Source organism: Cricetulus griseus, chromosome 5, assembly GCF_003668045.3.
Source record: "Cricetulus griseus strain 17A/GY chromosome 5, alternate assembly CriGri-PICRH-1.0, whole genome shotgun sequence".
Classification (NCBI taxonomy): Eukaryota; Metazoa; Chordata; class Mammalia; order Rodentia; family Cricetidae; genus Cricetulus; species Cricetulus griseus.
The window spans coordinates 58464942-58479427 of record NC_048598.1 but is presented as its reverse complement, the minus strand read 5'-3'; the positions used below and the strand labels follow the sequence as shown (position 1 = coordinate 58479427).

Below are 14486 nucleotides of genomic sequence, written 5' to 3'. Positions count from 1 at the left end.
TTTTTTTAAAAAATCTATGTTCTGCCACATGGCTCAGTTTCCTCTTCTTAGTATGGTAAAACCAACTTGCTCCAAGTCTGAGGAATCACGTGCCCAGATTCTGTCCCCAGAAATCCCACCTATGCTATTCTGCTGAGCTTTTGGTTGTTCAGCTTTTTATTACACTAATCACAGCAACACATTTTCACGAAGTGTACAGATATCTCACAATAGACAGCTTTCCGTTTCCGGTCCCTGGCTTCATACACAGATATAATGAAAACAGCAACAATAGTTAAGATGAACTTTCATTCCTTGGTTAGCTATAACTCATGGCCAGCTTGTCCATCTGTATTTGAAACCTTTCTGTTGGATGAACAGAGGTATCAAACATTACGAAGTCTTCACTCTTAAAGTTCTAGGCCTCAAATAAATGTTTACCACTTTAAGGCTTGAAATATAAAATTAAACACATTTGTTGGGTAAGTACTCTTTTATGAATTAACTCAGTAAGTGTTCACATAGCTCACCCCATAAGGCTGTCTGCGAACAATGAGCAACATGCTTGAAGTATCATTCCATTTATAAATTAAAACAATAACTCACACTTGTATTTATAGCTAGCTCTATTCTAGTGGGACATGTTGACCCTTACAAACTATTAGACAATTGCCTCTGGACAAGAGACAATTATTTTCCAAATTATAAAGCGATGCATTACATACTATCTTCTATTTATACAGTGATTTATAATTTTACACTACTGAATTCATTTATTTTTATAATAATGTGATGCTCTACCATGTTAATAGAAAAATGATCTATTTAATGACTACTACACTAGAAAAAATAAGCCCTATAGAAGAATTAGCTTTTAATCATTTAGGAGTAGTCACTTAAATATCATACATTAACATAAAATTGTTTCTGCCAGATAAGTACTTTAATTTTATAATATTTAGCTTCCAAATGATTCTATAATCATAAAGTTAAATATAGTCCTTAAAAACTTATTTCATTATACTTAACACAGAGCTGAATTATAGCCACTGATTAACTACTTGTTAACTAGTTCTTCATTCCTTAATTAAACTATTTACTACTTCCCATAACTTCATACTTAACCATAAAGGACAGGAGGACACCAGAGCAGAGACAAGGCTCTGAGGAACTATGGTGCTGAGAAAACTACCTGTAATTTTCAGGGTATGCTGCTGAGTCTCAGAGAGAAAGTCGTCAGACACAGCATCCTCAGATACCCTGGATCAGGTAAAGGTGAAACTTGAAACCATTAATGAGTTGATGCTGAGCCAGATGGATAAAACCTAGTGGTACCAGCATTTTAAGTCACTGAAGGGGAATGGCAGAGTTGAAGAGGCAAGGTACAGAAGAGAACGTATAGTGGGAAATTACCAATATGGAGCCAAGAACTGGACTGGGTCATCCAATGGTCCTCCAAATCTGGCAGAGGACACGAGCTTGCCTAAGAGCCTGGGTGTGGAGACAGGAGTGGGTTCTCTTCTTCCACCATGTGTGTTCTGAGATCCAAACTCAGGTCCCCAGGCTTGGCTGCAGAAACCTTTACCCATTGAGTCATCTCACAGACCCAACTCCAAGACTTTCTCACTGTTTCTTCCTTCTCACAACAGGGACACTTACTGGCTCTTTCACCACTATGCCTGTCTGGCATCATCTACACCAATATCCAGACCATGCAGATCTTCAGGAATGGTGTGTATTCTTGATGCATATATGACGTCAAAGTAATTGACATTGAGGATGTGATCAGTAGAAAACTAAAGGGATATGTTGTGGTTCTGTTTAAAACACAGGTCAACTCCGAGTGGACATTAAATGTTAACGAACAGCACATCATTGCCACAGACAAAAGCATGCCACCTTACAGCAAAGTTTGGTGGTGGCTAGATCCCTATAAAGACCTTTTTTAGCCCAATGTTAAACTGCTCACAAACACACTCAGAGAAAAGCTTTAGAGGGCTTATTTGTTAGCCCCCAAATCTAATTCAGTAGTCACTATCTGAGCTAAAGCTGGTCCACTAATACCTGCCAGGTATCTTATGCCCAGACTATAAATTTGAGCCTACTTGAAGGGGGCAGGGCATTATAAACCTGTACTACTTATGATTTGCCAATTGGACCAGCAGTATGTGTTACCTGACATTCTAGTGACAATGGTGAACAAGGGGGCAGGCAATCTAAAAATAGTCTTTACTGTCAATCTGAGCTGTCACAAGTACAATACAGTCCTAACAACCACGTGCGTAGCTCCCAGAAACAAAGAGGAACATTGCCTGGAAGTCAATGAGTGGGCCTTTCTCCCTGAAATATCAGTGATTAAATGTTAGCCTTCCTCAAGGGAAAGGTGATCAAATAAAGCCACCAAGTAGTTACTTTGTCTTCCAAGGAAGAACCAGGATAATTTTAACAAGTTGCTGATTCTGCTTAATAATCAGGTTCCAAAGCTTTCCACAAATTATTGCATTTGGTTTCCTGGGAAGTTACAACATTAGTATTATTAGCATGTTTTGCAGACAGGAGAGAAGGACAGAGTGCCCAGCTTAGCTTTCTTATTGCTTTCCAAGTCTGATCCTAAACTCATCTGCATCAAGACAAGCTATTCATACCATGTTTAACTAATTTACAAATGTTTCCTGGATGGATCCCTGAGACAGTCACTTAGATCAGTGTTCCTAGAAACCTCACACTTCTACTGTGGTAGGAATGAGCATAGACTGTGGATTTATCAGGAGAACAAATCCCCATAAAACCTATTGGGAATTATATGGCTCAGCCAGGAGTCCAAGTCACTCAGGCCTTTATCCACGTGTGTGTTGAGAGGAGTTTGAAATTAAAATAATCTCTGTGATGTTTTTCAGTTCAGAAACTCTAAGTTTTATGCTAAGGGGAAAATTGTAAGTAATAATGGGTACGTTTCCTTAAAGCACATGAAATGGTTGAGATATCCATGGATGGCATCCCTCTCCTATGCACCCCACCCCAAATGATCATATCAATATCTGTTGAATGAGAAAGGTGTATCTGCGAAGGTTCTGTGAGATGGTTTATTTGGCAAAGGTGTCTGCTGTCAAGCTCAAGCACCTGAGCTGGGTCTGCAGGACCCACAGAGTACAAGGAGAGAAGCAACCCCTCCAAGTTGTCCTCCCAAGCTCACGTGTGCGCCCGGGTGTATACTTGCTCACCTACTCATCTACACATGTACACAATACATAAATAAAAGTGTGTGTGTGTGTGTGTGTGTGTGTGTGTGTGTGTGTGTGTGTGTGTGTGTGTGCATTCAATGTTAAAAACAAAAAACAGGGTTGGAGAGATGGCTCCGAGGTTAAGAACACTGGCTGCTCTTCTAGAGGTCCAGAGTTCAATTCCCAGCAACCACATGGTGGCTCACAACCATCCGTTAGGAGTTCTGGTGCCTTCTTCTGATGTGCAGGTATACATGGAAGCAGAGTGCTGTATATACATAATAAATACATAAAATCTTGTAATAAAAACAAAAACAAAATGCTTTCTTAAAAGTATCTACATGTAAATGGAAGGGTCAGCCTTCGTTTACCAAGAAGTCCTTGAAATTGAGTTATGGACAAAAGGAATGAAAATGGAAGAGGAGGAGGTAAATAGAGTTTACATTGGTGATCAATTACCTGTAGACTGAGCTACACCCCTTAGAGAACCTCAGAGGGAAACATTGTATTTATCCATAAGAAATGAGAACTGACATTCTTATCTGGCAGCACCAGTTACAGGACAGTGTCCTGGGAGGCCAGTCAATCACTCGACTTCCCATCGCGGAGGATGTAGTGATTGGCCTTTTCAGCAATGGATTCCCATCTGCATTTGGATTCTATTCTCCTGGCCAGGCTTCTTCTACACATATCATCTGTGGAGTTACTGATCAGTTGATTCTCTGTCATAATGGGATACACTATTGTTGTGTGACAAGACTTTTCCTTAGGAGACACAACACACATGTCTACTCACCCCAGATAGGAAACCCACGACAGACAAAAGTACGGATACCGCCAAAGTCCAACTTGGTGAAGCAATGAGTTTTATTGGGTCTTCTTAAAGGAATGTGGGTGAAGGGTTAGTTACAGGAATGACTCAAAAGTAACTGCATTACCAAAGCCCACCCCAGCACAGGTGACAGCTCACAGAGGTGGGAACCTGGAGCTCACTGCGCAGTCTACAGGTGGCTCAACTAAACAGGTTGGAAAGTGTCCTTTCCAAGGGATTCTGTGGTGTAAACCCCTTCCAGGGAGCTTAGATAGTTTCTGCTTCTTCTGGGTGACTGGTCTAGTCTCCGAATCTTCTTTGCAGCATGGCTTGTCTAAACGTGACCCTCAGTGGTCTTTATTGCTTACTCTGGGAGGGAGGGGCCTAGTGAATCTGGTCAGTTTCAGGGACTTCCAGGAGCTATGTGAGTTGTTTTCTGTCTGTCTTAAGGAGCTTCCCTGGAGATAGATTGTTTCAGTCTCCAAGGAAACAACCATGGGAACTCAGTTGACGTCAGAAAAACAGAGCATCAGTAGATTGATTTTTGTGGAGCTTTACTGGTCCTGACTAGCATTCCATCATGACATCATAAAGCTAATTTATCTACTGTATTATCTACTGATAATACACCTTGGTATTGCTGTGGTCAGGCAAACATACCAAGCATCACTAGCCAAAAGCCAAATAACAAACGTAAATATATGCAGTCGATTTGTTTGTATTGAGATGACTTTAGCATCACAGACATAAATGTGAGAATAAAATCACACATTTCTGTCTTAGTTACTATCGCTGTAATAGAACACCATGACCAAATGCCACTTGGGAAGGGAAGGTTGTATTTCATCTTCTAGCTTAAAGTCTATCATCCCTGGAAGTCAGGGCAGGTGCTCAAGGCAGGAACCTCGAGGCTGGATATGATACAGAGAAGGAATGTTGCTTACTTGTTTGCTCTCCTGGCTTTCCCGGTTTCCTTTCTTATATACCCCAGAACCACCAGTCCAGGGAGGCACCAGCAACAATGTACTGAGCCCTGCCACCATTATCAATCAAGAAAATGCCCACAGACTTGTCTACAGGCCAGTCTTATGGAAGCAGTTTCTCAACTATGGTTCCCTCTTCTAAGATAACTCTAACTTGTGTCAATTCGACAAAAACAAACAAACAAACCAGAACATATATCTCATTTCATTTCTACAATGTGGAGGAAAACACAAAACCAATTTGCTTTCAAGGGAGACAAGAAGTCCTTTTTAGTGTGGAATGTGACCAGAAGGGGCACCAAAGAATCTCTGCAGTGTAGTAAGGTTCTGTTTTCCAGAATGTCCCTTTAAATTCAGATCTTGCCCTGCAAGTTCAGAACTGGCAGGTGCTGGACTCATGAGACACAGTGTCATGGTGTTCAGTGACAATTCAGCAGGAATGTGGTTGGAATAGTCGGAGCTGCACTCTTTAAAGGAGAAATAAAATTACCTACAGACACGTTAGACAGTAAATTTGTGTTCTGGGTACGTATGTTGTATTCATGCAACATAATGAACATAATGACAACACAAAAATTCGGTTTTAATAGTTTATATTTAACTATTATAGTGAGTTGAGTCAAGTAGACAATTGAACCATAATGGCTAGCCAATAATCATTGACATAGCTTCAAAAACAAAAAAAACACCTAAGTTCTTCTGGCCCAGAAACTTTTTTAACAGGACTGGTAGTGCTTAGGGGTCAGTACAGCTGCTGCATGGAGATTCTGCACATTAACCAAAAGGCCTAAAAGGCCCCTTCATTTTAACACGTTTAGAAGGTTTCCTGTGGAATCGTAGCCACCTCTCTTTCTCCTGTTCTAATCGTTCGATCTCTAGAGACAGTTTGTATATCTCCATGGCCTTTTTCACCTCCTCTGGGATTGAGAGGCACTGCAAGAGTTTTCTGCCTTCAACCACAAATTTGCAATCTTCAGGGAGTTCCTAAAGAAGTAATTTTAAAAAGTAAATGGAGGGGGGGAGGGTACAGTCTGAGAGGGAGTCTTGACAAAAGTGAGGATGATATGATTGATGGGCATTAAGAGAATTCTGGAGAGACTTTGCATCCTCAGCAGGTACTCATATACAGGCCACAACATGAGCAAGAGGAAGAGGTGTGTGTGTGTGTGTGTGTGTGTGTGTGTGTGTGTGTGTGTGTGTGTGTGTGTGTGTTTTCAGACAGGAGTTTGCAGCCCAAGACAGACTTGAGCTTAGGACCCTCCTATGCCCACCTCCGGTGTTGCTAGGGTTATAGGTATATGTCACAACATTTGGTTGTTGAGGAGCAGAAAAGTATAGTTGAAGAAAAGGCATAGAGCTAGAAGGACCCAGAACAGCCCCATAAGGATAGGTGAGGTGGAGTCCTGCACATGCCCAAAAGTATACAGACCACAAACATGGAAAGCTATGGTCAGGTCACTAGGTCTAGGAAACCCACAGTTCTAAACTTCTGGATCCAGCCAGAGAGCAGAAAAATCTACTCCTTCAAGCACAATGCTTCAAGGTTATAAATGCTAATCTGGTAAACCAGGCATCCTGGCAGGTGGCAGGTGATACCACCATAGTCTGAGACAGAGCCTTGGGAAGAGACTGCTATATTTAAGGGTGAAATCACAGAAGTTCCCCAATTGTGCCACTCACCATCTTACAGTTGGGTATCTCAGGGTACCATGTTTTTTTTTCTGAACAAATGATGTTTGGGGAACCAACTAAGCCATATCCAGGATCACATTGAACGGTGATATTTTCCATTTCAGCATAGTGATCTTTATCCACAGACAGTTTTCCATGTATGATCACTGGTTTGGAGCACAAACTTTTATAGGATGTGAACCTCGTTCTCTCTTCTTCAAAGAGGTGTCAAAATTGAATTAGACAATGAAAATGATGAGAAACTTTGTACATACTTGCATTCAGGTTCTTCAAAACTTACTGATATCAATAATAATTATAAGAGTCCTGATATCTATTGAGAAAAGTACTTTGTATATCTATTTGCTAAATTCTGTGGCCTTAGAAATTTTATCATTATACATCTATGGATTGGTTTCTATTGTTATTACCATTTTACCAACAATGAAATGGAGACACTTAATACTCTAAGTCTCATATAACTTTGAAGTGTTAGAACCTGTGTTTGTATTTCTTCCCCACAGCTTCCATCCTATGCATGATACTCAGAATGCACTTTTCACTGTCCTCACCTTTTAATGCTACAGGGCTCAACAGAAACAGTGGCATTTGGCTGGTAGCAAAATAATGAAGGAACTAAGGACGCTGAAGAGTCAGTCACAATCTTACCTCATTTTTATTCTATATCAGCTTATCGAACAGGAGCCTCATTGGTTCATAGACAGAGAAAGGCATGGAAAGATAGTGGCCATCATAAGATTTCAGTGAAAATTTGTAACACTTTATAAACTAGGTATTAACCTTTGAGATTCCTTTCTTGGATACTTAGAAAGAAATGAAGGTTGTCGTGGAAAGTTTAATAGAGGCACAAAGCGATTCTTACTTCAAAGTTACAAGTACATCCTTTAAGTATTCTAGAAAGACATAGAACAACTGAATAGTAATGACTGCTTCTGCCAATGGTGCTATCTGTGCTCTTGGGGCCCAGGAAGGGAAACTAGTGTTCATTTTTAATTGTTCTTTTTGCCAACTTTTAAAGTTTACGATTCATATCTTAAATGTTACCAAATAAATAAATAAGGTAAAATTTAGGTAGGCTTTGATCAACAGGAAATATTGTTGTTATTATTTTGTAACTCTGTCTTCCACTTGTTGGTAGTGGAGCTGGTATTACACTGAGGAGGCAAAGGTACCCAAATGAAAAGACATGCAAGACACACAGCAAGTCCAACCAAAATATACCCTCCAGCACATTAAGACACACATGCTTCAAAGTAAGGAGGTGTCTGTGTATTTCCTGTTCCTATAATAGAACGATATAAACTGGGTGACAGAGAAGTGGGTTTATTTAGATTCTGATTCATGCAAATCTAAAGGAATGGGGTTTGTATTTGGTTCCTTCATGTTTCCGTGATGAGTGTGAAATAATAAAGCACCCAGAGGGACCAGAACAAACAGCTCAAGTATAGGACACCCCATGCTGGCATCCATCCCCAGGACTAGTACATGATCTATTCATAAGGGCTCAGTCACCTCTTATTTTGTAGTGCTGCTGTTTATCAGGGCTTAAGTTTCAAGGATAAGGACTTTACTACAGGTATTTGAATAATACCCTTCCCCCTCTGGATGTTAAGTTCATGTCTCTCACCCTGAAAAATTAATTCATTCCATACTAAAAACTACACAGTCTTACTTGTCCCAACTTTAAAATACAAAGTCCAGAGTCTCCTCTGACTCAAGACATCACAAATCCTGAGGCAAATCCCTCCATCTGGGAGCGAGGTTGTGAAATCAATTTCCCTACTTCAAACATGGTGTGTAGGACCAGCAGAGTAAAGACAGTCTCAACTAAAAGAGAGAAACAGGTATGAAAAAGAAGAGATGGGGTGTCTCGAAAAAGCCTAGGTAGCTCAGTCGGTAGAGCATGAGACTCTTAATCTCAGGGTTGTGGATTCGAGCTACACGTTGGGCACCAGTATGTAAATGGTTTTCTTAAGTGGTCTAGATAATAAAAGGCTGAAGTCAGATGTGGAGGGAAATGCTGAGAGATCAGAGAGAAGGAGCAAGCCACAGCACACCTTACCTCCTAAGTGTTGCCACAGAGAAGAGAGAGATTCCCTGTTTGTCCCTACTTATATACCGTTACTGCCCAGCTACATCATTTCCTGCCTGTCTGTACCAACCTCCAGACCTCTATGGTTAGCAAGAGGTAGTTTCCATTCTCTGACCCCCAGAGAGGCTTTATTTGTGCAAGAAAGATATCACCACAATGGGGCCAAAGGAAAACTAAACTTCAGTAGGGGAAATGCATTGAATCTTTTTTTTTTTTTTCTCCAATGGCCATAAAAAAGGAAAAGGTTTCTTATGGCATTTTCATATAGTATTGGTTGATCCTCCTCTGTCCACTCCCCTCCATCTCACTCCTCCCACTCCCCTTCCATTTTCATGTCACACGCTGTCTATGACCTTCCCTATCTCCTCCCCTCTCCTGGGCACCTTACCAGACTCCTGGCCTCTACTCAGACTCCCTCCCACATAAATACACAAAAGTGCAAGTTAAAGCCACATGTGAGAGAACACATATGAGAGAGCACATGTGAGAGCGCGTGTATGAGAGAGTGCATATGAGAGAGAGTGCATGTGAGAGAGTGCATGTGAGAGAGCGCATGTGAGAGAGCACATGTGAGAGAGTGAGTGTGAGAGAGTGAGTGTGAGAGAGTGAGTGTGAGAGTGCATGTGAGAGAGCGCATGTGAGAGAGTGCATGTGAGAGAGCACACATGGAATTTGTTCCCCTGAGCCTGCTGTTACCTCATAGCATTGTTACTAGTTCTAGTCATGTACCTACAAATGTCATCTTTCTTTCTGTGCAGATAAAATTCTTTGTGTACATGTACCACATTTTTACTGGGCACTCATCTGTTAATGTCATCTAGGCTGACTCTGCTTCTTTGAGAATCAACAAAGGTGGATGTGAAGCACCTCTGTTAGTTATATTTTGAATTTTTAAGTAGCTCCACACCGCCATGGCGATAGCGCTAGTTTACCCCCTCCAAATAGTGAACAAGGTTCCTCCTCTGCAGCCCAGTTGGCTTTTGTGTTCACACTTTCTTGATGACAGCCATTCTGATGGGTGAGATCAAATCTCACAATACTCTTCATTTGTATTTCCCTGATAGTTAAGGATGTTGAACACTTTTTGAAATACATGTCCACCATTTGTATTTCTTCTTTCGAGAGCTGTCTATTCAGTTCATGGCTCACTTGTTGAATGGGGGTTTGGTTTTTTGGTTTTTAATTTGATTTAAATTAACCCTTATCTGAAGTGTAGCTGAAAAGGCTTCTCTACTATTTTTTTTTTTTTTTGGCTGTCTGTTTGCTCTGCTGATAGTTTCCTTTGCTAAGCAGAAGCTTTTTTTTTTTTTTTTTTTTGTCTTCATGTAATCCTATTTGTCAACAACTGTGGCTATTTCCTGAAGAATTCCAATGCCTCTATTGTAAAATGTTTTCATCATGTTTTTCTATAGTTGTCTAAACATTTCTGGTGTCAAATTAAGATATTTGATCAAGATTGGATTAGCTTTTGTACAGGGTGAGAAATATGAACCTAATTTCAGTTTTCCATAGGTATTTGTCCAGTTTTGCCAGCTAGCTCCATTTCTTTCTTCTTTTCTTTCTTCCTTCCTTTCTTTCTTTCTTTCTTTTTTTCTTTCTTCCTTTCTTTTTTTTTTCTTTTTTTTGTTTTTCAAGACAGGGTTTCTCTGTATTGCTTTGGAGGTTGTCCTGGAACGCTCTCTGTAGACCAGGTTGGCCTCAAACTCACAGAGATCCACCTGCCTCTGCCTCCCAAGTGCTGGGAGTAAAAGCTTCAGCCACCAACGCCCGGCTGCTAGCACCATTTCTTGAACGAGTTTTTTTCTTGATAATTTTAACTTTTCTGTCAAAAACTAGGTGTGCATTTCTGTATGAGTTTATATATCATGCATATATGAATGCATATCTGTATGAGTTTATTTCTGGGTCCCTTATGTTCCCTTGGTCTATATGTCTGTTTTTGTACTGGTACCATGTCACTAAGGCTCTGTAGCATAGCTTGAGGTCAGGTAATATACCTCTGGTTGTTTTCTGTCTGTTTAGGACTACTTTGGCTGTCTATATGTGTTTCCATATGAATTTTAGATTTTTTTACAGTTCTGTGAGGGATGCCATTGAAATTTTAATGGAGATAAAACTAGAAATTGAATAGAATCTAGAAATTTCATTGGAGAGGATAGCTATTTTCATAAGGCTAATTCTGCCAGTCCAGGAGAGCAAAGGTTTTTTTTTTCCCCTGTATCTATTGCTATCTTCAATTTCTTTTTTCAATATTTTAAGGTTTTTCATCTTCTTGGTTATTTTAAATTAGTTAATTTTGTTTCATGTGTGTGAGTGTTTTCCCTGCATGTATGTATGTGAACCACATGCTTGGCCTGATACCTAGAGGTCAAAAGAGGACATCTTGCATCCCCTCTCCAAACTAGAGTTATGGGGGTTGCTGGGAAATGAAGAGAACAACAGGGCTCTTAACCATTGGCCCATCTCTTCAGCCCCATATTCCTAGATATTTTATTATTTTTAGCTATTATAAATGGAGTATTTTATATGATTTGTCAGCAAGTTCATTACTGGTATACAGAAAAGCTACTGATTCCATTTTCTGTTGGTGGGTAAGCGCATAAAATATATTTGATAATTGAAAGTATAAATCACATGTATGATTCTATATCTTCAAAACAGCTATTCTGATTGTATAGAAATTCGTTGAGATGCAGTTTCTGGGTCTGGTTAATATGGCTGTGTAATTGGGGAGAGTTCTTATTATAAATTAATAAAGTTTAAATTTTAGAAAGTATTATGTTCTCTGTCAACACTTCTTGATGGTTGGAGGAAAGTTCAATGCCTGCTTTGACCTTAGTTTTGTCCATCAGGACAAACTGCATAAAAAACCTTCCTGTCCACTGGCCAGTTCCTCCCTGCTGTGGCAAGTCTGTGAATATCAGGTCCTCTCCCTTTTGTTGCATCTTCATAGTCCATGCAGCTTGAGGTCTGTTGTACCAGGAAGGTACATCATCTTCTGAGTGCCAATGCACTAGGATGGATCCCCTGCTCCATGGGAAATATTGGGATAGGGATGATGGTGAGCATTGCAGATCTCCCTAGGCTGTGTCTATGGGTGGCTGTGGCACTGTTCTCTGCTTGATGGATTCAAACTGTTCTCTACTTGGTAGATTCAAACAGGCTGTGTTTAACCTTTGTCAAGTCCTTTCACTATTTCCATGGTCCTACAATCCAACCACCCACTCTTCTTTACAATGACAGGGACAGGGGAATTTGGACATTGGCGATCTTCCAGTTTCAGATTCTCCTATGCCCTTTACATTGTGTGCTTGCTGTCTTGTGTGGTTGTGTTACTTGTCCTCTGGTTTGGGTTTCCAGTAGCACAGATTGTATGCAGCTCTACAGCTCTCCTTGCACCAGATGCTTTGGGTCTGTCAGGACACTTCTCTGGTAAAATTCTTCTCTACACACACCATTTAGCATGGCATGTGGTAACTAGTGTCTCTGTAAAAGAGGCCAATATAGGCTTTTCTCCTGTTTTCTCTTGTTTCTACACTGGTGGTTTTTATCTTTTTCTTTTAGTGTGGTGTGTGTGTGTGTGTGTGTGTGTGTGTGTGTGTGTGTGTGTGTGTGTAAGGTGTGCAACTAGAAAGGGAGTCATGCGAGGGTAGGAAGAATTCTGAAGGTAGGGGTAAAGAGAAAATAGTATGTGTGACATGAAAGCAAAGCACAATACTCTCAGGGGAACAAACAGAACCACTCCCCAAACAAAAGGTAGGCAGCAGGGAGAAAACAGTAGGAGAGGGGAACAAATTAGAACAAGGTATAATGACACAATGCATAAAAGTTCCATAATGAAACTCATTGATTTACATGCTAACCTCAAAAATTAATGAAGACAGGAAACATACACACATACATATATACATACAACATACACACATTTAATAAAATAGAGATACTACCTCTCAGGATATGTTGGTCAGTATCTCCATGTAGCTAGGTAACTAATAGGTGCAAAAAACAGTATGGTTCGTGCCATTCGAAATAAATCCTACCAAACCACTTGAATAATATTTGCATAATTTACTTTTCTACTTGTATCTTTAGATCAGTAGATTAGGTATCCTGATTTCTGAGGACAGAGGCAAAGCAGCCCAGCCAGTGGATATTGAAGCTGTCCACTGATATTTAAGCTGTAGCTCTCAGCAAATTACTCTGAGTTTCTTCACCTGCTGGGACAGCTTGGGTGAAGGGAAACGTTACCATACTGTGTGGCAATAAGATGTGCTCATGATGAAGAGCCAGGATGTGTGGCATATACTGGTTCAGGAAATAGTGTATCTGGAGCTTAAGATAATCACTGGAGCATCTTTTGTGGTCCATCTGTGAGGTTTATACTGGTTAGGCAATTATGAGACATGAAGAAATTCTGTTCACCAGGAATAACAGCTAGAGATATCGCATCTGTCAAAAAGCCCAAGCATACCAGAGTGCTGACTGAAGGAAACAGAATGGGCAGTAGTGAAAGATTAGTCATATCAATTACAACCCTCAGAGCAGAGATAATTTACTCTTAACTCTCCTTTACAGTTATCTTTAAGACAATGGATAAAGACTATTTTTCCTATGATTCTTTCTCACATCCCACCCCTATTTTCTATGATTTCCTACAAAATCATAGAATCCCAGGTTATCTTTTAAACTTTACTTTTATATTAACCCAACTATGGCATGCAATAGACTCTGTCGTGTTGAGGTGAGGAACCATACATAGTCACATTGCTCTGCATGGCATTTTCAGTGTCTTACCAGTATCAGATAGATATTTATTGCTCTTCGTCATTGTTTCTGCAAAGCTTGGTGGGGTAATAAGAGCAAGACGGTTTTGTATTTCTGAGTCAGAACAAGGAAATGAAAAAGTTCATGTCAGTCAATATTCTTCTTCATAACAAAGTCTCCCATTGTTTAGTAATTATATAAGCCATTGTTTTCCCCTTGATGTACAAATGCAGACATTGGCCATAATGGTAGCAGATACTATATGCAGGAACATTAACAAACTGAGATATTGAAGGATTTTATTCAATTGCACTATGTTCTCTGACAAAAGCTTTTATAAGCCCTCTGTCAGTGTATCTTGGTCCATAACTCTTATCAATAGCCTTGGTGGTGCTAAGGTAAATATCTGTGCTCTTCTGCGTAATACTTATTGAAAGAACAATCCCAAACTCACTTATTTTTAAGAAGAGTGTTCTTCATAGAACTGCATAGACTCACTTGGGATATCTGGGAAATGAAGATGACAAGTTCCTTCAATTTTCTTACCCGAGTGACATGCTGGTATTGCAGGGTCCCACTTTCCATCTGCTAGACATGAACTCCTTCCATCAGTAGACATAGGATAAGTACCTTCACCACAAATATAGAAAACATAGTCTCCATAGGCATAGATGCATACACCAGTGAAATCTCTCCTTTCACTTACAATTTTGATTTTTTCCATATTTGGTACTGGGCAACAAATCCCTGGGAGATAAAAAGAAATGTACATGCTTCATCCTATGAGAAAGACACCTTCAAGACTTTCACTCTATCTTATGAAAGACATTAATAATCAAACTCATGGTAACAGGATAGAATCTTGCTGTTAGGAGAGGGGAAAAATTACTTAATAGGTATAAGGTTTCAGTTGAATAGATTCTAGAAACAGTCAATGCAAAACA

General features: G+C 40.0%; 1 protein-coding gene across 1 annotated transcript in view; it reads right to left on the bottom strand.

Annotated features, from left to right (window-relative positions):
• Positions 1 to 5768: 5768 nt before the first annotated feature.
• The window catches only part of LOC100772422 (zona pellucida sperm-binding protein 3 receptor-like), a 33091-nt gene continuing 24373 nt past the window's right edge, over positions 5769 to 14486 (bottom strand). Inside the window, 4 exon segments of the mRNA XM_027418119.2 lie at positions 5769 to 5978; positions 6675 to 6880; positions 13573 to 13668; positions 14095 to 14289. Of these exon segments, the coding sequence (XP_027273920.1) occupies positions 5769 to 5978; positions 6675 to 6880; positions 13573 to 13668; positions 14095 to 14289 (707 nt within the window).